This window comes from Arvicola amphibius, chromosome 17, assembly GCF_903992535.2.
Source record: "Arvicola amphibius chromosome 17, mArvAmp1.2, whole genome shotgun sequence".
Lineage (NCBI taxonomy): Eukaryota > Metazoa > Chordata > Mammalia > Rodentia > Cricetidae > Arvicola > Arvicola amphibius.
The window spans coordinates 30,527,643-30,553,723 of record NC_052063.2 but is presented as its reverse complement, the minus strand read 5'-3'; the positions used below and the strand labels follow the sequence as shown (position 1 = coordinate 30,553,723).

Below are 26,081 nucleotides of genomic sequence, written 5' to 3'. Positions count from 1 at the left end.
GGAATTTCACCTAATTATAAGGAAAAGACTTTTTGAAAAAACCTACATGCAACTCTAGTGGCTTCTGGTTTTACTTTATCATATTATAAATTATCCAAGTATCATATTATAAAGCAACATATAATTAAGTATCACACATTATTCTTAGTAGTCTTTTGAGATGAAACGTGAATGCCATCAATCAACAATGTGGTAATAGTAAGATTTGTTTGCTGTCAATAAGAAAGCTATACCCACCCTTGAGTATCTTCTACCACTCCCAGAACATCCCTTGAGACTGCCCACCACGCAGCATTAATTTTATACTATCTTCTGGCAGCTTCTTTCTCTTACCCCTCCTGCATAAGCCCACATTTAAATACCTTTAATAGCATTTCCAATTCTGCTTTGTGATCTAAGTAGTTCTAAAAGTTTTTTTTCAGCATTGAAACCACAATTTGGATGGATTTGGTCTTAAATGTTCCCTAAACATCTTAAGAAAGTGTTCTAGCTAAAGAAGATGGCTATATTGAACTGTGTCCCCCAATGCCTTGCTCAGCCTTGATGCAGGAATAAGGGGCTTCCTCTTGCCTCAACTTGCCAGACTTTGTTGACTCCCCATGGGAGGCCTTGTCCTTTTGGAAGAGTGAATGGAGAGTGGGTTGGGGGTAGGTTTGAGGGGACAGAGAGGGGAGGGGAGGGAGGAGGAAATGTAGTTGATATGCAAAATTATTTAAAAAATAAAACATGAAAGAACTGTGTCCCTGTCTCCAAACTACTGATAGTTCTGGTTTGAAGACAGAATTTGGAAAAATTTGGATTTGAGATGTAAAGTAAAGCCTAAAATTCTATGAGCTGGAATTGATGAGTGACTCTGGTGGAGTCTCAAGATAGTGCAATGTTGAGAGGATTAAAATGCAGAAGAACACCCAAGGGGTCAAGGTGGGAAAAGAGTAGAACTATATTGAAATTTGTTATAAAGGTTGTGAATGTTATATTGTGATCTTATTGTAAATAATGTGCCTACATTGTGTTTTCTGTCTCTTTAAGAGAAAAGCCACGCCTACTCACGGTGACCCCTGATCCCCTCTAGCCAGCATTTTTAAAAAATCATTAAAAAGAGACTTGGGAAACAAATGATCTTGAGAGGAGATGAACGAGTTGCATGCTGTGGATAAGAAAACCTGATGACACTAAAAATAACCGAAGCACGTTGTTCTTGGAAAATGAGATATGTGCTCTTAGGTTATTTTAGGAATTAGCCAGGTTGTGCATATGGCAGGCTTTGGAGTATAAAAAGCAAACTCATTTTTAAATTTTTCATTTCAGACCCTGTGCGTGCTGCCCCACTCTCTGTGAAATAGTATATACATTGATCCTGCTGTTTAGAGGGCCTTGTTTTCTTGCTGAAATCCATGCACTCTGCCTCTTACACTCTTCCTGTCTCTTCCTTCTCAGGCTTCCCAGAGACCAGAGGGGAGGGACTTCATGGACTTAGGGCTCAGTGTTACAAGGTCTGTCATTCTCTGCATAATGTCTTTCTGTGGGTATTTGTTCTCATCTGCTGCAAGAGTATGCTTCTCCCATGGTGACTGAGCAAGGCACTCATCTACGAATATAGCAGAATGTCATTAGCAGGTTTTTATTTTTTGGTATGCTTTTGTTTATTTGTTTTAGAACAATAGTATTTGGTTTACCCCAGGTCCCTGGGCTACCTGAGGAAGAGACCTGGTCAATCATCCTCATCAGTTTATACCATGAAACCCAATACAGACAAGTTCAACAGAATCACCCTATATGGGCAGCCCATGCATGCTTCAACATTGCCAGGGCATAAATTTCATTTCATGTTCATTCCCTGGGCTACCCAGTCTCTGGTTCTTGGTAACCAACGCAAGTGTCATGTATGTGTTGCACCTCATGGAGTGGCCCTCAAGTCAAGTCAAACACTGGTTGGCTACTCATACAAACCCTGTACCACCAATGCAGCAGCACTTCTTGTAGGTGGGCCATCATTGTAGAGCAAAGGGTTTTGTGGGTTGGTGTCTATGCTTCTCCTTTGGCAGTGTGCAGGGTACCTTACTGTGCCAAGGACACAAGCACTTAGGGTGAAAGCTCTGTGTGGGCACCAGATCAACTTCTCCACGTTCAATGAATTGTGTAGGTGTCATCTCCAGCAATAGGGCCTTGCCACCAGCTGTAAAGAGCAACCTCTAGTCATGGCGACAAACAATCCTGGTTTGTTTGAAAGTTCCCATGGGATCCCTTTGACCATGAAATCAATTAGATGTAGCCCAGTCCAAGAAATAGAAGCTTCATTTGGTAACAAGTGATATTCATTTGGGGCTCTGTCTCCCTCATTAATTAACATTTTCCTTTATGCCACTTTCATATATTGTATGAAGCTACTCATCAAACAGCCTTTAATTTTAGCAGTCAGTTCTCCACTCCCCTGCTTCTTATTCTCTTCCCTCCACCCCTGCAGATGATCCTCCTGTTCATGTTCCCCTACCATATTCAGTCGTTACTATCTGTTCTATATCCCTCCCCTAGTGAGATCTATTTGTGTCCTGCTCCCCAGTTCCTTAAAGTGGCAGAATTTCCTGTGGTCTGGTTCTAGAGGGTAGGCAGACAACACCCACTCCCCTAGTAATCAGCACTCTGGGCCATACCTGGTCTAGCTCCAGAGCTATCACTCATTCCTAATCCATCCTTCATGTTACAGATACCTTTTGCTGCTCTATATACATCTTGATAGGGAGTTTTCCGCAGGTACAAAGCCTATGCAAAACTTGGGTGGGGGAAACCTGGAAACCTCGGGTACCTCCTGAATCAATATTGACATTGTATTGTTGGAAGCTTCATTTAGGTTGTTTTGAATATATGGAAATCTACGGCTAAAGTGTAAATATAGGGAAAAATAAAAATGTCCTGGGCTAAGGGAAAGTGCTGCAGTCCACTGAGGGTCGGGATCCCTGCAACTGCTAAGGCTGAGTTCATTCTCAAAGTGTCTCTGAGTCTTCATTTCATGGACCCATGTTAACCCACACACCCACACTGTGCTACCCACAACATCATACACTATAACAAACCTCTGTGGTTCTATGGATTCTAGCTTGGTTATCATTGATTTAACAGCTAATATCCACATATACACAAATTCCAAACCATAATTGTCTTTCTAGGTCTTGGTTACCTCATGATTTCATTTTCTGTCTCTTTCTACTTGTAGGTTTTTGTTTTCCAAGTTGCCACAGTGTAAGAAAACTTAATATACTTTCTTTCTGTATCTGACTTATTTTCCAGAACATGTTATACTATAATTCTATCAATTTCACAGGACATAACCTGCTACATATGGTTTACCACAGATTTCAGAATGGCACCTACCTCCCCAGACTATATAAATTTATAAGTTTAAGGTTAACTGTAGGAATTCAGTTAATTCTTGATAGTAGTAAAACCTATCACCATCATCATATGCCACAGCAATGCTTAAGCACACATGGGCAGCCCATTTATGGTGGTTCTCCAGTTATTTCTATCCCAGGCAATCCTATATGCCTGTGTTATTGCCATATCCTTTTTATTGTCATGAGAAGGTTCCACAGTCTTCTTTTGTGCCATCTATCCAATGCTTTTTGGGCCTTCCTCTTTGCCTTATCCCGTACACTCCTCCAAGCAGTGCTATCTTTGGGTATTTGCTGTCATTCATTCTCATAACATGGTGAAGTATCTCAAGTGCCGTTGCTGTATCCTATAATTTACTTCTTTCTGAAGATGGAGATGTTTCTTAATGTCATCATTGAATAGTCTATCTCTTTATGCAACAACTAGAATCCTTCTGAGACATGGCATCTCAAAAACATTCAGTCACTGTTTGAGGAGCATTTCCTTGTGTTGGTTTCAGAGTTGTAAAAAAAAAAAAAAACGTAGCTTAAGACAAGTGTCTCATACTTGCAAATTGGCAGAGTGGGAATGGGGTCACAGTTTAAAACCCATAGTTGTATTTTTGAGATTACAGTATAATTACATCATTTCCCTTCCTTTTTCTTTCCCTTTGAACCCTCCCTTCCTGACTCCCTTTCAAGTTCATAATCTTTTTATTAATCATTGTTACATTCATATGTGTATAAGAGTATCCATAAATGTTCCTAAATACAACCTACTCAGTCTGTATCATGTTATTTGTATAAATGTATTCATAGCTCACTATTTGGCATTTGGTAACCAATTTATTTTCTTACTGGGGAAGATCATTTCTCCTGCTCTCAGTATTTCTATAGTTCTCCTGGGCATTCCTCCATCTATTTTACAATATCTATTACTATGAGATTGTGTCTCTTAATATGTCAGATGTTACACCCATTAACTCTAAACAATATGAGTACATTAGCTTTTTAGGGGAAGGTTTTCTCCTTTGTGTCACATTTGAGAAGAAGCCAGCCAACACATTCTGCTTTTCACATGATAATTCATTATAATTACTTTAAAAACATATTTGAACTCTTAAATTGAGAATTACCTCAGGTAGAACCTACAATGCTCAAAAAATTATTCATGAGAGTCTTTAAATCTTTGTAATGTTCTAAAAGAATTGTACACTTGTTTATGTCTTAAGTGTCCCAAGTCCAGAGAGGAAATGCTCTATAATTTTTTAACAGTGTGTGAGAATTTAAATAAGAATTAAAAAGACCATTATTCAGTTATTCCTTTTGTGTACAAATTTATTTTCTATTTTTGTTATAATCAGATTAACCATAATCTTTGTTTTTTTATTCAGACATCAACATGTCAGCACACATTTTGCAAAGCAGTGAATATAAAAGTCAGACATTTCAAGAAGCCTAGCAAAACATGGGAATGAGTGTTGTGATAAATTCAAAAACTGTTTAAGAAAACTAGAATTTACATGCTGTAACAATATGTCATTAGCTTATATAATATATAAGCATCTTTATAAAATAAACAAGGGACTGAACCTCTGGAACAATGCAGAAGATCATGGAAATTCTGAAGTCACTTTGTGTCTAAGAAAATTCTGAAAGTTATAAAAGTAAAAAGGCACATAAATATCTTTCTTTTTATAATTTGAAGAATACTTTATTGCTTCTGGAATTAAAGCCACAAAAATAAGATCTTATATGTTTAATATAGTATGTCACTCGTATAAAATTGGAAAAAATAAAATTAAAATTAATAACCAATATGGCTATTAATTTCTGTACATTGTCAACTCAACATGGTAAACTAGGATACTTCATTCCAAACAGGGTAAGACACAGAATTCGAACATAACTGGGGACACAGAAACTGCTCAGTTACTTAAAGGGTAGTATGATTTTAAATACATGTGTGGAAGAACTTGATAATGCACTTCACTCTTCTTGCTGACACTACAAGTCAACTTGGAATACAATTAAGTTCTTACTTCACTGAGGAAAACTCTATCCTTTTAGTAATATTTAAAAGCATCTTTCTGGCAACACCAATCTATTTCAAGAGAATGATGGGCATTAAAGACATTCCTTATAGAGTTTGCTAGCTATTTGGGCAAGAAATTGCTCTTGCCTGGACTGTTTGATGTTATACTATATGAACTGGACATGCAGCACCCACAGAAAAAGGACTGCTGAAGTTGCCTAAAGAAGGTGGGACTATCCTTCACGTTTCCTGCTTCATGGAAGAGTCTGTCAGACATATTGACAGACAACTGCCAATACAGGTAGAGATGTCTTTGAAATTTTCTACTTCCTGGAAAAGTCTGCTGGATATAGGAGACTTCACACACACATACACACATACACACACACACACACACACACACACATATGTAAACTCACACATATAAACATAGGTCTATAGGCTGAAGATGGATGCCCCAATGTTATAGAAGAACTTTGGGTGACTGTCCAGGTAGCGAGATGTCTCTGTCAATTCTAGATTTTGGGAAGTTGTTTACAATGCACTCCCTGTTAGCTTAGGCAATATTATATCCTTCTGGAGTCTTTGATGGTATTGAAGGATAGATAGTTATAGTTTTTCTTAGTTATGATAAAAGATTTAGTAGATATAAATATTGTAACTATAATTCTTGCTTGATAACTGTTTTGTTGTATATAATCTTGCTATATTAAAGTTAAAACTATTCTTTTTTCAGTCAAGAAAAGGGGAGAAAATTGTGATTCCCCTGTCTATGCTGTGAATATCATCGGTTAATAAAGATGCTGTTTTGGGCCTATTACAACACAGAATAGGGCAAGGTGGGAATTCAAAGAAGATAGAGGAAGAGAAAGAATGCAGGAGACAGATACATTGGAACCTTGCCGGTAAAAAACAAGCCTTGTGGTAAAATATAAAATAATGGAAATGGGTTAATGGGTTAATTTAAGATGTAAGAGCTAGCCAATAAGAGCTATAGCTAATAGGCCAAGCAGTGATTTAAGTAAGATGGTTTCTGTGTGGTTATTTTGATTCTGGGCAGCTGGGAACAAATGGAAAGTAGAGTACTGGGGAAGGAAAGTTATAGGAGTGAATGGGTGTGGAAGATGAGGGAGAGGAAGATGGATAGAGACTGATCAAAACAAATTATATATGAAAATTACATTCTGAAACTTGTTTCCTTATATGTTAATTAGAAAAAGTGAAAATTAAAGACTAATAGAGATAAAATAATGATATGAGCCAAATTTATTTTGGAAACAGCACAAACATATATTGGTTTAAATACAAGAGTGGTAGATGATGCTATTTTCACCCCTGTAATTATCACTTAATGTTTATCTTAGTGTTTCCAACAAGTAATTACCATCTATCATGCTTTGTCAATTTCTCAGACAATGTATAAGTTACCACAAATTTGTAGGTTGTAATTTTTTTTGGATTTTTTGTTTGTTTGTTTGGTTTGGTTTTTGTTTTGAAACAGGGTTTCTCTGTAGCTTTGGAGCCTGTCCTGGAACTAGCTTTTATAGACAAGGTTGGCCTTGAACTCACAGAGATCTGCCTATCTCTGCTTTCCAAGTGCTGGGATTAAAAGAGTACATGGCCACCACCAGTTTTTGATTTAAGGAGGTATTTACTAACTGTAATGAAGAAGTTGAGTTTGTAAATGTATATTCTTTAATTCTTTATCTGTCCTTTAATATTTAAAATACTAAGAGGCTTCAAAATAATTTTGTTTTTTTCTCATTTTTTATTGAAAATTTCCATCTCCTCCCCTCCTCCCCCTTCCCTCCCCTCCCTTCCACCCATACCCCCACTCCCTCCCTCTCCAGGCCAAAGAGCCATCAGGATTCCCTACACTATGGTAAGTTCAAGGTCCTCCCAACTCCCTCCAGGTCCAGGAAGGTGAACAACCAAACTGACAAGGCTCACACAGAGCCCATCCATGCTGTAGAATCAAAGCCTATCACCATTGTCCTTGGCTTCTCAGTCAGCCTCCACCGTCAGCCTCATTCAGAGAGTCCGGTTTGATCGCATGTTCCATCAGTCTCATTCCAACTGGTCTTGGTGATCTCCCGTTAGTTCTGTCCCACCGTCGCAGTGGGTGAACGCACCCCTCATGGTCCTGACTTTCTTGTTCATGTTCTCCCTCCTTCTGCTCCTCATCAGGACCTTAAGAGCTCAGTCTGGTGCTCCAATGTGGGGCTCTGTCTCTATCTCCATTGTTAAGGTCAGGCAAAATTCTGTCACAATTATTTCTATCTATATGCATTTTGTGAACAGAATTTTTGATTTTAAGATAAAATTAACAGTGCATGAGTATATCAAAATGTGTCTTTATGTCTAACATGATAAAATGTAGATAATGTGTAAAAAATAAGAATGTACTTAACACATAGCAAACAATATCTGAATGTAATATCAAAAACTTACAATGCATACTTCATATCAAAATAGTATGTTTTATGTATGTATATGTTACATACTGATTGAACAATAAAATTAATTTCTTTATGTTATATGCAAACAAAAATATTAGATAATTATGTACCCACTGCATATTTAGAAATTAGGGAGGGGGAAGTGTATATTTTGAGGCCCTCAATACCTAGAATTTTACATTGAGTTGACTTAATATATTTCACCTAAACTGAAACTACATTTGTCTACAGCAATAATTCTCAACCTGTGGGTTGTGACCCCCAAAGGGGTCGTATATTAGATATCCTGCATATCAAATATTTACATTGTAATTCATAATAGTAGTAAAATTATAGGTATGAAGTAACAACAAATAATTTTGGGGGCTGGGCTCACCACAATATGAGGAACTGTACTAAAGGGTCACAGCATTAAGAGGGTTGAGAATCACTGTTCTAGAGGAAGTAGAGATGGGTCAACACATACAATAGAGGTGTTTTTGTTTGTTTGGTTTTATTTCTCATGCTCTCTTCTGTTTACAAGTATCACCAGTGACCCAAGCTAAGGTGTGTAAGAATAATTGTCTGATACTACTATTGATTAACTCTAAAGCAATTGTTTTGATTCCAAAGCAATATCTTTTACACTTGTTATTTTTCTTTTTTTTCCTTTTCTTTATTGTTCTCTCATACATTACATCCCTCCCCTTCCCAAGTCTCTCTCACACATCTGTCAGGGACCATTGTCCTAAAGATGGTAGCAGGGACCATTGTCCTAAGGATGTTTGCAGAGAGCCCCACATCCCAACCATCTTGAGAACTGTTTGTTAACAGAACCTGCCCCACATCCCAACTATCTTGAGAACTGTTTGTTAACAGAACCACAAAAAGAATGTTTCCGCTTACACAAAAAAATACCAGGTGTGCTAACTGGTGACCTTTGCTACCCCACCATGTCCTTCTTACCCCTACTCCCCACCCCAAGCCAAGTTTCTCATTCAAGGGCTATATAAGCTGTAACCATTACCATAATAAACGGAGACCTTGACAATTGAATTCTGCTTGGTCTCCTTCTTTTCTCTCGCCCATGATACATACAGGTAGAGCCTCTTCAGACCCTGAATAACTGGACCAGCTGGACGGGTCACACATCCCCTCCCCCGAGAACCACTCCCATTCATCTCCCCTGAGATTTTGTTTGTTATGTTTAAAATGATTTATTCCTGTTTGTAAGCACCATGAAAATTACGTTCTGTCCTAGAAATTATATCACTAGTGTTGAAATACTTAACAGTGGAAATGTAAAATCTTACATTCACTTACCATAATTTCCTGTTGCTTGAATAGCAACATATGCAGTCAGATGCAAGCACACAGTCTGCATTCAAACAGTCAGCATTGGCTTCACTTTTCTTCTACCAAATCGATGTGATTCTGCTGCTTAATTTTTTATTTAATTGACTGTTTTTTATTTATTTTACATACCGACTACAGTTTCCCCTCCCTCTTTTCCTCCTGTTACTTCCCCCTGACTCCCATCCACCCCCTCCCCATCTGCTCTTTCTCCATTTCCAATTAGAAAGCAGTAGGCCTCCCATGGACAAAGTCTGGCATATCAAGTTGAGGCAGGACCAAGCTCCTCCCCTTGTTTCAAGCTGGGCAAGGTAATCCAGCATGGGGAAAGGGTTACCAAAAGCCAGCTAAGCCCCAGGGACAAGCTCTCATCTCACTGCTAGGAGCCTTACAAAGGGATCAAGCTACACAACTGTCACACACAGCAGAGAGCCTAAGTCAGTCCCATGGAGGCTCCCTACCTTTAGTTGGTCTGGAGTTCATGAGCTCCCATGAGCTCAGGACAGCTATCTTTAAAGGCTCCTCCATCATGACCTAGCGGTCCCTGGCTCCTATAATCCTTCCTCCCATTTCTTCAGGAGGATACCTGGAGCTTGACCCAGTGCTTGACTGTGGATCACTGAATATACTTTCATCAATCCTGGATAAAGGCTCTCTGATGACAATTAGGGTATTCAATGTCCTTTCTCATTGTCAGTGCTGACATGCCTTGGTTTTCCAGACACTGCGTCCGACTCTGAATCAAGAGGGGGTACTTTGGAGGCTTAATTAGGGAGGTACAATATGGGCTGTTTATTCAATGACACTTAACTCAAATTTTCAGAAATTCCTTTTCATATTTCCACACTATTCATTATTATATTTCATTTTTGTCTTGTTTGAAATATATTTTTGTGAAAAAATATAAGAGTTACTGGGCTTAAGTTATGGTTTATAACATAAAACTACTCAAGCATGATTATGGATTTTAAGTCTTCTTCACTCAAAACTATTTTAATATATTTAACATGGAAGCACAATGGTCTCCAGGGAATTGCTTTCTTCTCATGCTGATTTTTAAGCCTTAAATCCTCTTGAGACAAGTGATCTAGTGTACAAAAGGATTATAGTTCCCGCAATCTTAAAAACTACCAAGAAAAAGCTAATACCCATTCACATTGGCTGGAAGTATTTCATAGAAAAAGGTAAACATAATTGCTGTTGTCTCCTTTCCCATCTTAAGCCAAATATATTTTATGTCCCAGATTTTATAAGAAGTTAGAGAATATTTCTTCTTCTTGGAAATCATCCTAAGTAGGATAGATGAGACTTTTTGTCTTGCTGAAACCTTTGGACTGAACATCTTGAAGCTATGTGTGTCTGATACAGTTTTGGATAAGAAGTCAAAACAAGAATATATGATACAACAATATACTAGATATGAAAGATTCAGAAAGTGCTTCTACTCTGGGACTTACATAAAGAAGGTGATTGAAAATAAATTATTGCAGAAAAAATAAGGCTAGAAAAATAATGGCTTTATTTTAGTCTTGGTAAATAGTTACAAACCTAGTAGAAGAAAAGTACTGTTATATTCATTAAAATAGCATACCATAAGACCAGAATAGATTTATATAATGCACCCATATGCTTTTAAAGTTATACTGTAGACATCAATTGCAGTATGAGACCTAGTAGTTCATTTTTAATGAATCATGTTTTTGACAGGCACTCTTCACAGAGTAAATAAAACTGCTATTGAATGAGCATTTTTTTACCTAATCATAATAATTCATATTCTTCTATTACTCATGATGGATGTAAATGTTAACAATATGACAGAGAAAAAGGTTCATTCTGAACTTGAGAAGTTTTCTTTCATATTTGTTAAAACAATTATATTAATGATATAAGCTTAAATTTCCAAACACTTTAATTTTCTGAAAGGATCTCTTACCTTACTGCTGAATTTCCTAATCAACCACCAACACACAAAGGGCCATGTGATAGTTACTACTATTTTATTAGCAAATAGTTTGTTATGGAATTAAGAAGCACACTAATGCTGCTAAATAGTTTATAATAGCTCTTTATTATTTAAATTCAAATTTAAGCTAAATGCCAGACATAAATAAAATTATCTCATTTTTCATTAGGAAAGTAAAAGTGAAAAGATCTTGCAAAGAAGAAGTACAGGTGTGAGCATTGTACACTGACTATTGTCCCTTTTGCCTGGTGTGGCATGGGCGACTCTGATCTTGTTCTGCCTGGATTCTTTCTTGTTACCGCAAACCTCTACCTGCTACTGACTACACTAGCGTTCAGCTTTGTTAGCAACACAGAAGTAGAGCAATCATAAAGAAGGTGAGTTATACAGTTGTTGATAGCAGCAAATGGCTTGTCTTTGCTATTTAGGACTGTAACACAATTCTTTTCTTGCTGAAATGTTATGGTGACGTAATGATCGTCTTGTCTCTAGCTGGTGGTGGGTGTAAGTTCTCACCTCCATTGACAATATGACAGGAGGGCAACTGCTCATGCAAACTATGTATTACCCTTTATCTGTGATAGATGTCAGGAGTTTTCCCCAAGTGCCCAAAGTGCTCCTGTCCAGTGGAGCCTAAAGAGGGGGCAGGGAAAGGCGGGGTTACTTTGCCACTTTGTCATCTGGCTGCTTTCAGTCTTTTGACTGCTCTTCATTCTCATGTGCATATCAACAGATGGATATATTAACTGGGCCTAAAATGAAGTTAAACACTCCTCTGAATGTATATTAATGGTTCTTGAAGGATTTCCTACAGTGAGTTCTGGTCACACTCACTTTCACTCCCCCAGCTCTTCCCAGATCCATGCCTCCCCCTCTTTCACCCAACGCTGTGTCTTTTCTGCAGGAAGGCCGAGTTGTGCTGAATGTGCCATTTTCCACTGGAGTGTGGACTGGTTCCGAACTTTAGCATCTTATAAAATGCATATTTCACAGAATGAAGTTTTTCTGTCTTTGTCTTTAAGATAGATTGTGACTTTGAAGTTCAGAATGTCTCATTCATGTGTAGAGATATAATAAGGATTATATTCATATGGTCAGGATATTTATAGATATATGTATATATGTATATATATTCATATACTTTTAGAAAATGGCCAAATGAAGATACATAAAAGAGAACAATGTTAAAAAGTAATAAAGAGAGATTAGGAGAAGATTTGCTTATCTAGTAATCATTTATAATTCCTGGATCTATAATTTTTTCACTCCAGAACTGAAATGTTCAAAATACAAAATGTTCTAATACAATTTATTAAATTCTCTGAAAATTTTAGAAGCATTTGGAGTAGTTTTTCAGTTAATAAACGAGAATTTCTGGAAGAAAGAAATAAGAAAATAGCTCAGAAAGTAACGAAAATTTTTAATTTTTGTACTCTAAATGAGAAAGAAAATTGAGGAGGATTGTGACTTACATAGAGGACAGAGGCATTCTGAATGGGGAGCAGCAGGCAAAACAATGGCAGTTGCAAAACTATAGGATATATTCAACATTTTTCTTGTATTATGCAGCCTTTCTCTGTGTCACTGCAAATATTAAAAATACATGCCATGTGATTAATACAAACATTGAAAATGAAAATATGCTATTTACTAGGTTGTAAACAATCAAGGTAAGCGAACTACTTACAGGTTTGATTTGTCATCAAAATCAATATTAATAGGAAATATGTAAAATACAGCATTCATATTATAAAAATATAAGGATGTGCACAAAAATAATTAAGCAAGCTCAAGTTCAGGACAAGCCTGAAGGTAGAAATAAAAACAGTCATGAGGATGCAAAACACGGGGTTTTCAAAATTTTCATGAGTCTATTAAAATCCTAATGGAGCTCAGGTAAAATGTGAAGTTCACCATGTGTCTCTTTTAAGAGTCCGCTGATAAAATCTTACACAAAATTTAGCAAAGTCTGTGGAAAGAATGGAATAAGCACAGCCTTTTTGTTGAACAATAAAGAATGGGTTACCACATTATCATTAATAATGTAACAGAAGGTAAATATGTTGAAAAGGATCCAAGTATAATACAGAAATACAAGTTTAAATATTGTGATAATTTTGTGTATATTTGATTTTACACTTTAAATGACTTTGTCTGTTGAACATATTATTCGTTTGTTTATGGACTTTTAGCAAACTGAATAACAACAACAAAAACTTGAATTTACTTAGTGAGGTAACAGGTAAAAAAAAAAAATATGAGAAAAATTGTAAAGGCTACTACCAGAGAACAGTGCTCTTTTTTATTTTAAAATAATGTATTCTATTATTTCTTTGAGATTTTCATACACTATGTTGATTATATTCCCTTCTGCTCCTCGTTGAAACTCTTTGCAGATACATTTCTTCTCCTTACTCCCTGTACTTTGGTGTCTTTTTGATTTTTTTTATTTTTTATAAGATTTTTTATTAAAAAAATACCAATCCAAATTTCCACTCTCTCCCTTCCTCCCGTTCCCTCCACAACCCCTCCAACCCATCCTATCTAATCCTAAGAGAGGGTAAGGCACATTGCTTTGTGGAAGGGAATGTGGTTGATAGTTGTATGGCTGCGGCAGATTGAGGGGCCACTGGCAGTGGCACTGGGATTTATCCCTACTTCATGTACTGGCTTTTTAGGATCCTATTCTCTTTGGAGAGCAGTGCTTTTTGAGGGTTGTTTATGTGTGAATTCTAGTGTTCCTGTAAAGACTTTCACACATCCTGTTTAGAGTTTTCCTCTTCATTTCTAATGTTCTTTCCCTACTTTGGGCAATCAGACCTTAGCTATGAAGAACCACACCACGGTGACTGTATTCATTCTTCTTGGATTAACAGATGATCTACAGCTGCAGGTGGTCATTTTTGTGCTTCTCTTTCTCACATACATGCTGAGTGTTACTGGAAACCTAACCATCATCACACTCACGCTACTGGATTCTCATCTCAAGACACCCATGTATCACTTCCTACGGAACTTCTCAGTTTTAGAAATTTCATTCACAACTGTCTGTATCCCCAAATTCCTTGTTAGCATGGCGACGGGGGATAAAACCATTTCATACAATGACTGCGCAGCACAACTATTTTTCACCATTCTCTTAGGGGCAACTGAATTTTTTCTTCTGGCAGCCATGTCCTATGACCGCTATGTGGCCATTTGCAAACCCCTACACTACATGACCATCATGAGCAGCAGAATTTGCAACTTGCTGGTCTTTGCTTCCTGGTTGTCTGGTTTCCTGATAATTTTTCCTCCTCTCATCATGGGGCTCCAACTTGATTTCTGTGCAGCTAACACTGTAGACCATTTCTTCTGTGATGTTTTCCCTATACTTCAGCTCTCCTGCACAGACACACACATAATAGAATTAATGGCGCTTGTCTTTGCCATTTTGACACTATTGGTTACGTTGGTGTTAGTGAGCCTTTCCTACACACACATCATCAGGACTATTCTGAGAATCCCATCTTCTCAACAGAGAAAGAAAGCCTTCTCTACATGTTCTTCACACATAGTTGTGGTGTCTGTTTCTTATGGCAGCTGCATCTTCATGTATGTGAGGCCATCTGCAAAGGAAAGAGTTGCTTTAAATAAAGGGATCGCTCTGCTCAGCACTTCAGTAGCACCCATGCTGAATCCCTTCATTTATACACTTAGAAACAAACAAGTAAAAGATGCTTTTAAGAATATGACTAAAAGGATAGAGTTTTTCTCAATGAAGTAAGAACTTAATTGTATTCCAAGTTGACTTGTATTGTAAGCAGGAAGAGTGAAGTGCATTATCAAGTTCTTCCACACATGTATTTAAAATCATACTACCCTTTAAGTAACTGAACAGCTTCTGTGTCCCCAGTTATATCCAAATTCTGTGTCTTACCCTGTTTGAAATGAAGTATGCTAGTTTACCATGTTGAGTTGGCATTGTACAGAAATTAATAGCCATATTGGTCTCAAATTTTAATTTTTTTCCAATTTTATATGAGTGACATACTATATTAAACATGTAAGGTCTTATTTATGTGGCTTTAATTCCAGAAACAATAAAGTATTCTTCAAATTATAAAAAGAAAGACATTTATGTGCCTTTTTATTTTTATAACTTTTAGAATTCTCTTAGACACAAAGCGACTTCAGAATTTCCATGATCTTCTGCATTGTTCCAGAGGCTGAGTCCCTTGTTTATTTTATAAAGATGCTTATATATTATATAACCTAAGGACATATTGTTACTGCATGCAAATTCCAGTTTTCGTAAACAGTGTTTGAATTTACAGCATTCATTCTCATGTTTTGCTAGGCTTCTTGAAATGTCTGACTTTTATCCTCACAGCTTTGCAAAATGTGTGCTGACATGTTAATGTCTGAATAAAAACACAAAGATTATGGTTAATCTGATTATAACAAAAATAGAAAATAAATTTGTACACAAAAGGAATAACTGAATAATGGTCTTTTTAATTCTTATATAAATTCTCACATGCTGTTAAAATTATGCAGCAGTTCCTCTCTGGACCTGGGACACTTAAGACATAAACAAGTGTACAATTCTTTTAGAACATTACAAAGATTTAAAGACTCTCATGAATAATTTTTGAGCATTGTAGGTTCTACCCGAATAATTCTTCTCAATTTTAGAGTTCAAATATGTTTTTAAAGTAATTATAATGAATTATCATGTGAAGAGCAGAATGTGTTGGCTGGCTTCTTCTCAAATGTGCCATATTTCAATGTGACACAAAGGAGAAAACCTTCCCCTAAAAAGCTAATGTACTCATATTGTTGAGAGTTAATGGGTGTAACATCTGACATATTAAGAGACACAATCTCATAGTAATAGATATTGTAAAATAGATGGAGGAATGCCCAGGAGAACTATAGAAATACTGAGAGCAGGAGAAATGATCTTCCTCAGTAAGAACATATAAATTGGTTGCCCAATGCCAAATAGTGAGCTATGAAAACCTTATACAAATAAAATGATACAGACGGAGTAGGTTGTATTTAGGAACATTTATGGACACTCTTATACACATATGCATGTAACAATAATTAATAAAAAGATTATGACTTGAAAGGAAGTAAGGAAGGGTGTATGGGAGGGCTCAAAGGGAAAGAAAAAGAAAGGGAAATGATGTAATTATATTATAATCTCAAAAATACAACTATGGGTTTTAAACTGTGACCCCCATTCCCACTCTGTCAATTTGCAAGTATGAGACACTTGTCTTAAGCTACGTTTTTTTATAACTCTGAAACCAACACAAGGAAACGCTCCTCAAAACAGTGACTGAATGTATTTGAGATGGCATATCTCAGAAGGATTATAGGTGGCTCATAAAGAGATAAACTATTCAATGAAGACATTAAGAAACATCTCCATCTTCAGAAAGAAGTAAACTACAGGATACGGCAATGGCACTTGAGATACTTCAGCATGTTATGAGAGTGAACGACGCAAATATCCAAAGATAGCACTGCTTGGAGGAGTATACGGATTAAGGCAAAGAGGAATGCCCAAAAAGCGCTAGATAGACTGCACAAAAGAAGATTGTAGAACCTTGGATATGACAATAACACACGCGTTTAGGATTGCCTGGGACAGGAATAACTGGAGATCTACCTTAAACAGGCTGCCCATGTGTGCTTAAGCATTGCCGGGGCATAAATAATGATAGGGATGGATTTTAATATCAAGAATTAACTGAATTCCTACAGTTAACCTTAAACTTATAAATTTATATGGTCTGGGGAGGTAGAAACCACTCCAAAATCTATAGTAAACCATATCTGGCAGGTTATGATCTGTAAGATTGATTGAATTATAGTATAATACATTATGGAAAAAAAACAGATACTAAGTTTCTTACACTGTGACAACTTGAAAACAAAAACCTACAAGTAGAAAGAGACAGAAAAGGAAATCATGAAGTAACCAAGACCCAGAACGACAATTATGGTTTGGAATTTGTATATATGTGGATATTAGCTGTTAAATCAATGATAACCAAGCTAGAATAAATAGAACCACAGAGGTTTGTTATATGTGTAGGATGTTGTGGGTAGCACAGTGTGGGTGTGTGGGTTAACATGGGTCCATGAAATGAAGACTCAGAGACACTTTGAGAATGAACTCAGCCTTAGCAGTTGCAGGGATCCCCACCCTCAGTGGACTGCAACACTTTCCCTTAGCCCAGGGGATTTTTATTTTTACCGATATTTACACTTTAGCCAGTAGATTTCCATATACTCCAAACAACCTGAATGAAGCTTCCAACAATACAATGTCAAGTATAAATACCTGATTCAGGAGGTACCCGAGGTTTCCAGGTTTCCCCCAACCAAGTTTTGCATAGGCTTTGTACCCACCGAAAACTCCCTATCAAGATGTATATAGAGCAGCAAAAGGTATCTGTAACATGAAGGATGGATTAGGAATGAGTGATAGCTCTGGAGCTAGACCAGGTATGGCCCAGAGGGCTGATTACTAGGGGAGTGGGGATTGTCTGCCTACCCTCTAGAGCCAGACCACAGGAAATTCTGCCACTTTAAGGAACTGGGGAGCAGGACACAAATAGATCTCACTAGGGGAGGGAAATAGAACAGATAGTAAGGACTGAATACGGTAGGGGAACATGAACAGGAGGATCATCTGCAGGGGCAGAGGGAAGAGAATAAGAAGCAGGGGAGTGGAGAACTGACTGCTAAAATTAAAGGCTGTTTAATGAGTAGCTTCATACAATATATGAAAGTGGCATAAAGGAAAATGTTAACTAATGAGGGAGACAGAGCCCCAAATGAATATCACTTGTTACCAAATGAAGCTTCCATTTTGTGAATGAATATCACTTGTTACCAAATGAAGCTTCCATTTTGTGAATTGGGCTACATCGAATTGATTTCTTGCTCAAAGGGATCCCATGGGAACCTTCAAACAAACCAGGATTGTTTGTTGCCATGACTAGAGGTTGCTCTTTACAGCTGGTGGCAAGGCCCTATTGCTGGAGATGACACCTACACAATTCATTGAACATGGAGAAGTTGATCTGGTGCCCACACAGAGCTTTCACCCTAAGTGCTTGTGTCCTTGGCACAGTAAGGTACCCTGCACACTGCCAAAGGAGAAGCATAGACACCAACCCACAAAACCCTTTGCTCTACAATGATGGCCCACCTACAAGAAGTGCTGGTGCAATGGTGGTACAGGGCTTGTATGAGTAGCCAACCAGTGTTTGACTTGACTTGAGGGCCACTCCATGAGGTGCAACACATACATGACACTTGCATTGGTTACCAAGAACCAGAGACTAGGTAGCCCAGGGAATGAACATGAAATGAAATTTATGCCCTGGCAATTTTGAAGCATGCATGGGCTGCCCATATAGGGTGAAACTGTTTTGAGTTTCATGGTATAAGCTGATGAGGATGATTGACCAGGTCTCTTCCTCAGGTAGCACGGGGACCTGGGGGTAAACCAAATACTATTGTTCTAAAACAAATAAACAAAAGCATACCAAAAAATAAAAACCTGCTAATGACATTCTGCTATAGTCATAGATGAGTGCCTTGCTCAGTCACCATGGGAGAAGCATCCTCCTGCAGCAGATGAGAACAAATACAGAGACCCACAGAAAGACATTATGCAGAGAATGACAGACCTTGTAACACTGAGCCCTAAGTCCATCAAGTCCCTCCCCTCTGGTCTCTGGGAAGCCTGAGAAGGAAGAGACAGGAAGAGTGTAAGAGGCAGAGTGCATGGATTTCAGTAAGAAAACAAGGCCCTCTAAACAGCAGGATCAATGTATATACTCTTTCACAGAGAGTGGGGCAGCACGCACAGGGTCTGATGGGTCTGCACCAGATAGAGTTCTGGAGAGGAAAGGAGATGTAAACATATGCCCACATCCCCAAATCAGACAACCACTTGGAAATGAAAATTTAGTTATGCCAAGGAACTCTCATAGGATGTATTCCTAGCTGTAGATGGCTAAAAGAAAACAAACCCAGCGATATATTTGGAGGTTTCTTGTCTCACAATGTACTACCAAGACTTTCCTATTTCTTTTATCTTATTTTTAAAATTTATTTCATTTTATTTATACATTTTTGTTTGGTCTTTGTATCTTGTAAGTCTAGTGTGTGTGTGTGTGTGTGTGTGTGTGTGTGTGTGTGTGCGTGTGCGTGTGCGTGTGTGTGTGTGTGTGTGTGTGTGTGTGTGTGTATTATGGCTTCCAGTTTAGTGGTTTCTTATGGGATTCTGAGCGTGCTAATGAGTGGTTCTCTGCATCTGTATTTGTTTTGTGTGCCTTCTCTTGGGTTCTTTTCCTTCTGCTTGTTTGTTTTGCACTGTTCCAATGTATTAGTTTTGCTTTGTTTATTTTACTATATTTTATTATTATCCTTTAGATTCAGGATTGTTTGCTAATAAGAGACAGAAAGGGGGGAGTAGAATCTGGATGGGAGAGGTGGTGAGGAGTTACTGGACAAAGTAGAGGGAGAGGAAACGATGTCAGAAAAATGTGAGAAAGAGAGAGAAACGATGTGAGAAAGAACACAGAAAGTGAGAGCTCACGGGGCAAAGGAGGACAGACGTGGAGAGTAGAAAAGAGTGGCGTGGGCATGATTGAGTTATGATATTAATCAAATCACCTTGTATGCATCTGTAGAAATTTTCAATAAAGTCAATTAAGTTGTTCAACCAATATGTGTTGGAAGACACAGAGAGGAAAAGATTGTAACTGAGAAGAATGCTGAGCTCATTCCCCAAGCTCTCTCTAGTACCTGATCTCCATTTCTTTCTCACAATTTGTCAACATGTGATACCCTATTCTATTTTATAGTGCAGTAGGAAGGTACACACTAGGTATCAGCAGACATTCCCTGTTCCTGTTAACACCCGTATTATGATGTCTTCAGTGGTCTTTAAGTATCTCCCACAGAACATCACATAGGGTCTTCTCAGGGCTACTTGCAGGCAATCTCAAACTGTCTCACACTGCCTGGCTTCTTTTGTAATTTTAATGAAAGTCTCCAAGACACTGTAATTCTTGAATTTTGCAAATATGCAAAACCAACACCATGTAGGTGATGGCAATGTCTACTTCAAAGTTGGGTAGTAATGTGTTATTTCGAAGCATTGCTACACTGGTCTATGTGCAGCTTACCTGTGTGACTGAGCACACTGAAAGGAATCCTGGTGAAACAACTTCCTAGGGAGTTTTGTGTAAACATGCTGCACAGAGATACTCTTTTTTGAAATGAAAATTTTAAAAATGAGTTTGCTTTTTATACTCCAAAGCCTGCCATATGTACAACCTGGCCAATTCCTAAAACAATCTAAGAGCACATACCTCATTTTCCAAGAACAACGTGCTTCGGTTATTTTTAGTGTCATCAGGTTTTCTTATTCACAGCATGCAATTCGTTCATTTCCTCTCAAGATCATTTGTTTCCCAAGTCTCTTTTTTATGATTTTTTAAAAAGGCTGGTGAGAGGGGAGCAGGGGTCACTGGGAGTGGGCGTGGCTTTTCTCTTAAAGAGACAGAAACCATAACATTCCCAGTTCTGTTTTATAATAAAGAGCAGGAAATTAAATACCACAGTTTGATGGAATCGGGGTGGCGAATTCTCAAGACTGCTTCCGGATTATTTGTGGTCGTCATCTTTCGGGGGGGCACCTGAGAAGGCTGGGTGCTGGCCACATCCTGGCATAGCTGGTCTCTTTGCTTCTGACCGGTGTCTGTGGCATGGAAATGTCTGGTGTCTCTTATCCTGTTTAAGGTATTGGTAGAACAAAGAACAAAATTAAATTAAGGAAAAAAAATTTAGGATCAGAGAATTGTGGGGGATGTTTCTGACCTGTTTAATGTGGATTCTTTAATTCGGCTCCCTGGAACTCACAAGAAATCCTTGAATTTGTGAAAACAGAAGTTTTAGACACATAATGACTATGGCATATTTTTGTACATCAATTTTATGATTTTTTTTTTTTTTTTTTTTTTTTGGTTTTTCGAGACAGGGTTTCTCTGCAGCTTTTTTTTTTTAGAGCCTGTCCTGGAACTAGCTCTTGTAGACCAGGCTGGCCTCTGCTGGCTGGTCCCTAGCTGGCTGGCAGAGCAGCCGCAAGCCCGGCAGAGATGGCTGCCGGAGTGGTGCAGATTCCTGGGGTGAGTGGTGGGTAAGGGTGAGCAGGCAGCAGTAAAAACGGACGTGGGCAGACACATCGTCCAGAATAAAATAGAACTGAATATTTATTGCTTAGAGGAAAGAGAGAGTGTCGGGAAAGAAAGATAAGAGAAGAAAGAGAGAAGGAAAGAAGGGGGGAAGCAGAAAGACTAAAACAGTAAAGGATCCAAGATGGCAGGGAGAGGTGAGCAGGGGTGGCCGGGAGTGGGCATGGCTTGTCTCTTAAAGAGACAGAAACCATAACACTCTTTGCTCCTGGTTCTCACTACAAATGTATTTAAAACCACCTATAGGCATGCCACATCCTGACTAATGGGTTAATTTAAACTCCCTCTGAATGAATCAGTCTGTAATCTTTAATTTTACTCACCCATAAAGGACTTAGGACACAAACACAATGTAGGCACATTATTTACAAGAAGATAACAATATAACATTCTCAGCCTGTATAACAAATTTCAATATAGTTCTACTGTTTTCCCACCTTGACCCCTTGGGCGTTCTTCTGTATTTTAATCCTCTCAACATTGCACTACCTTGAGACTCCACCAGAGTCACTCATTAATTCCAGCCCATAGAGTTTTAGGCTTTACTTTCCATCTCAAATCCAAATTTTTCCAAATTCTGTCTTCAAACCAGAACTATCAGTAGTTTGGAGACAGGGACACAGTTCTTTCATTTCTTATTTTTTTTAAATAATTTTGCATATCAACTACATTTCCTCCTCCCTCCCCTCCCCCTTCTCTCCCCTCAAACCTACCCCCAACCCACTCTCCATTCACTCTTCCAAAAGGACAAGGCCTCCCATGGGGAGTCAATAAAGCCTGGCAAGTTGAGGCAAGATGAAGCCCCTTTCTTCCTGCATCAAGGCTGAGCAAGGCATGGGGGGACACAGTTCAATATAGCCATCTTCTTTAACTGGAACATTTTCTTAAGATGTTTAGGGAACATTTAAGACTAAATCCAGATTTGTGGCTTCAATGCTGAAAAAAAAAAAACTTTTAGAACTACTTAGATCACAAAGCAGAATTGAAAATGCTATTAAAGGTATTTAAATGTGGGCTTATGCAGGAGGGGTAAGAGAAAGAAGCTGCCAGAAGACAGTATAAAATTAATGCTGTGAGGTGGGCAGTCTCAAGGGAAGTGCTGGGAGTGGTAGAAGATACTCAAGGGTGGGTATAGCTTTCTTATTGACAGCAAACAAATCTTACTATTACCACATTGTTGATTGATGGCATTCACGTTTCATCTCAAAAGACTACTAAGAATGATGTGTGATACTTAATTATATGTTGCTTTATAATATGATACTTGGATACTTTATAATATGATAAAGTAAAACCAGAAGCCACTAGAGTTGCATGTAGGTTTTTTCAAAAAGTCTTTTCCTTATAATTAGGTGAAATTCCTAGCAAACTGTAGGCTCATGGCTAGGAAGGGACAAAATACTCAAGCACTGATTAACTGAGTGAGAATTCCTGGTGTCATTCTGTCAGAAGCTGCAATAAACTTGCATAGTGAGATGCTTTTTTCTCAATGCATTTTTCAGGCAAAATCTCTACCAATATTTTCACAAGCCTAGTCTATTTATAGAACAAAGCTATTTGTGACACATAACTTATGGTCTAATAAATTGATTAAGTGTATTGTTCACCTTAGTCAGGCATATAACTGAATTGGGAGCCCTGGGACACACCAGTGAGTGTGAAAGTTGTGAGAAATTACACAAGCCTAATACAGGCACATGACTAATTAGATTAACTTAGAAGCCTCACTGATAACTGTTTTCTTAAATGATACAGCAGACTTCTTTGAGGAATCTATATGCAAGTCTCTGGAGATTGTTTAGTTTTTTTAAGTACAATTTGTTTTTAAAAATACGGACTGCCTGGGGAGTACATTTGGAGAACACGAAAAGTGTTATTTCCTTGGGAAATGTTGTTATAAATCTCCAATTCTCGTGAGAATTTTCATCATGTCTTTAAGTTCTGATTCAAGAAGTGAGTATATGAAAATTCACTGCGTTAGGATGGGTTCATTTTCTGTGTCAGTGTGAGCAATGCATAGAAGATGATTCCCTGGACTGCATCACTATAGTAAAGAGAGGACTTAAACACAAAGCATTGGCTGGTGAAGTCATCTGCAAGATTGTCTGACTAGGTGAGAAAAACCATCATATATTGTGGCTTAAACTGAGATGCATTTAGAGAGGAGTGTAGTGCCTGTGCTCTTCTCAGCAACTTGGTCAGTCTGTAAAATATGGGAAGTCTGGTGCAAGTACAACTGGACCTGTATCTCTGCCTATTTATGGTATAGGAATATGTGTGTTTCAGATACATATTTGTATTTTTTGGATTTTTTGCACACTTAATTGGGATGGGATTCTAAAAGGTGAAGTCATTTGGAAAAGTTAAAAAATTTTCTGCTACATATGTTTAATGTATTTTTGCTAATTTTTTCCACTAAAACATAGATGTATTTAGTCATGTTTAAACTTTAGTTCAAAAAATAGGATACTTTTTACTGTATTTACAATTTAGAACTAATTTTTCCCACTTAAAGTTATCCTATGACCTCTCTTAGAAATGATATATATGGTAGAGGTTTTAAATAATTACTGTAATATCCGTAAGGCAAGAAGAAATCTTATAGGTTGCCATACCCTTCATGGATATGTAAGTATCTATGTGTCTGATGCTGAAGATTCTAGACAAGAAGTTTCCCCAAGAGATGGATATCTTTACTTTTCATACTAGATGCTCATCTTACTAGCTATGTCAGTCTAACTAATTTTGCTCATCAATAATATCATGTCAATATATACAGTTATCTACATCTACTTGTTAGTGTCTTTGTTCATGCTTCCTGCTCTCTCTTCCCTTCCCCTTCCCCTTCCCTTCCCTTCCCTTCCCTTCCCTTCCCTTCTTTTCCTTTCCCTTCCTTCCCTTCCCTTCCATTCCTTTTCCTTTTCTTTGTTCCTTTGTCTCCCACCAAGTCCAAGGTCTCATCACACTAGTCAAGCACTCTGACACTGAACTGTATCCCTAGTTTCTTAATTTTTCATTAACAGAATGTTAGCTAGAGATTGTAGTATTTTTGTGAGTGAAAAACATGCTAACTGTATGTAAGTTGAGTTATGCTATTTGATAATAAACTATGCTTGTTAATTTACCAAATAATATACTTTTGCAGGTTGTGTATTCATATTGCCAATCTCTTCATACGATAACTCAGAAAAATGTAAGCAATAGATAAAGAAAACTTGAATATTTTTAAATTTGCACTTGCTTTAATTACTGGTTTATGTTTATTTACCTCTGGAAAACTTTCCTCTTCAAGCTTATTTTTCTATCTCTAAAATCCCTATACCTCGATTTTTAAGCAGCTTTAGTATTCCCAGCTCATACAACTTTCTAGAACTGTATTTACATGTCAAGATTCATTTTTATTGTCACTTGAAGCATAAGAAACCACAATGAGGACAAGTGTGATGTGCTAAATGTTTAAACCCTGCTGCAAGATACAGAGTCAGGCAGATCCCTGTGCATCTGAGGTCACCCTGATCTACCTAGTGAGTTCCAGGACACCCAGAGCTACATAGTGAGACTTTGTCTCACACACAAATAAAAAATAATTAATAATTTCAATGTCTTACTTCAAACCCTAATAATATCTAAATGTTCCTAATGAAGTGGTATTGGAATAGAAGGTCAACAAAACATAAGGTGACTACAGAAATCAAAGCAATGGACATAGTAATAGAAAGTATAAAGAAAATTTACTCCAAGCTGAACAGTGGTGGTGCACGACTTTTATTCCAGCACTCAGGAGGCAGAGTCAGGCCGATCTCTGTGAGTTAGATGCTAGCCAGGTCTACAAGAGCTAGTTCCAGGATAAGCTCCAAAGCTACAGCAAAACCCTGTCTCAAAAAACCAAAAAAGAAAAAAAAGAAAAGCACTCAACAATTGACTTTTAAATTTTGAAATTGGATCAATTTTATAAAAGTAGTGAGAAGGAAATCAGACATTTCAGCAACATGAACTGCATAACTGACATGTAGCTCTAGGTGTATATCATCCCCCAATTTTCTCTCTCTTTCTCTGTCTCTTCCTGTATCAATCTCTCTCTGTCTCTCTCTGTCTCTCTCTCTCTGTCTCTCTCTCTCCTCACACACACACACACACACACATCTCTATATCTATCTCTCTCTCCTTTCTCCCCTCCCCTCTGTCTCAATATAGACTGCTATGTATCAAGTAAATACTGTCACTGGATTTCTCTGAAAACATTTAATATTGTATCTAATGAAACTTCTTTAATTGAGCAGAAAATATGACTTCCCATCCTAACTGCTGTATACTCAGGAAAAAAAACCAAGATTTTTGTATTCCAGTGACTTTATATCCTGAAAAATCATTCTCTTAAAAGAGAAGAGCACAAAAGACCATCATATAAATTGTTATAGCATAAAATAAAAATTATTATTCTGCTTTCTGTTCAGATATCATAAAGCTATAACCTACTGCTTTCCTGGCACAGCTCTCTTTAGATCATTGATAGGTACTGTGTTGCTGTCTGAACCCTTGTCTTCTCAACGACAAGGGTACTTCAGCATTACTTATCACTAGCATGCTTCTGTAGTGATAACCTCCCTCCACCCTCCTCTCTCTTGTCCAGTTAGACCAGCTAACAGCCAG

The 26,081-nt window shown here is 37.7% G+C and overlaps 1 protein-coding gene across 1 annotated transcript; it reads left to right on the top strand.

Moving 5' to 3' along the window:
* The first annotated feature begins 13,987 nt into the window (after nucleotides 1-13,987).
* Nucleotides 13,988-14,926, top strand: LOC119803359 (olfactory receptor 6C74). Its single transcript, XM_038314617.1, has one exon. The coding sequence runs from the start codon at nucleotides 13,988-13,990 to the stop codon at nucleotides 14,924-14,926; it is 939 nt and encodes a 312-aa protein (XP_038170545.1).
* Nucleotides 14,927-26,081: the final 11,155 nt, after the last annotated feature.

Bases quoted from the DNA above. Each gene is read 5' to 3' on its own strand.
- LOC119803359 (XM_038314617.1), top strand. From the start codon at position 13,988: ATGAAGAACCACACCACGGTGACTGTATTCATTCTTCTTGGATTAACA.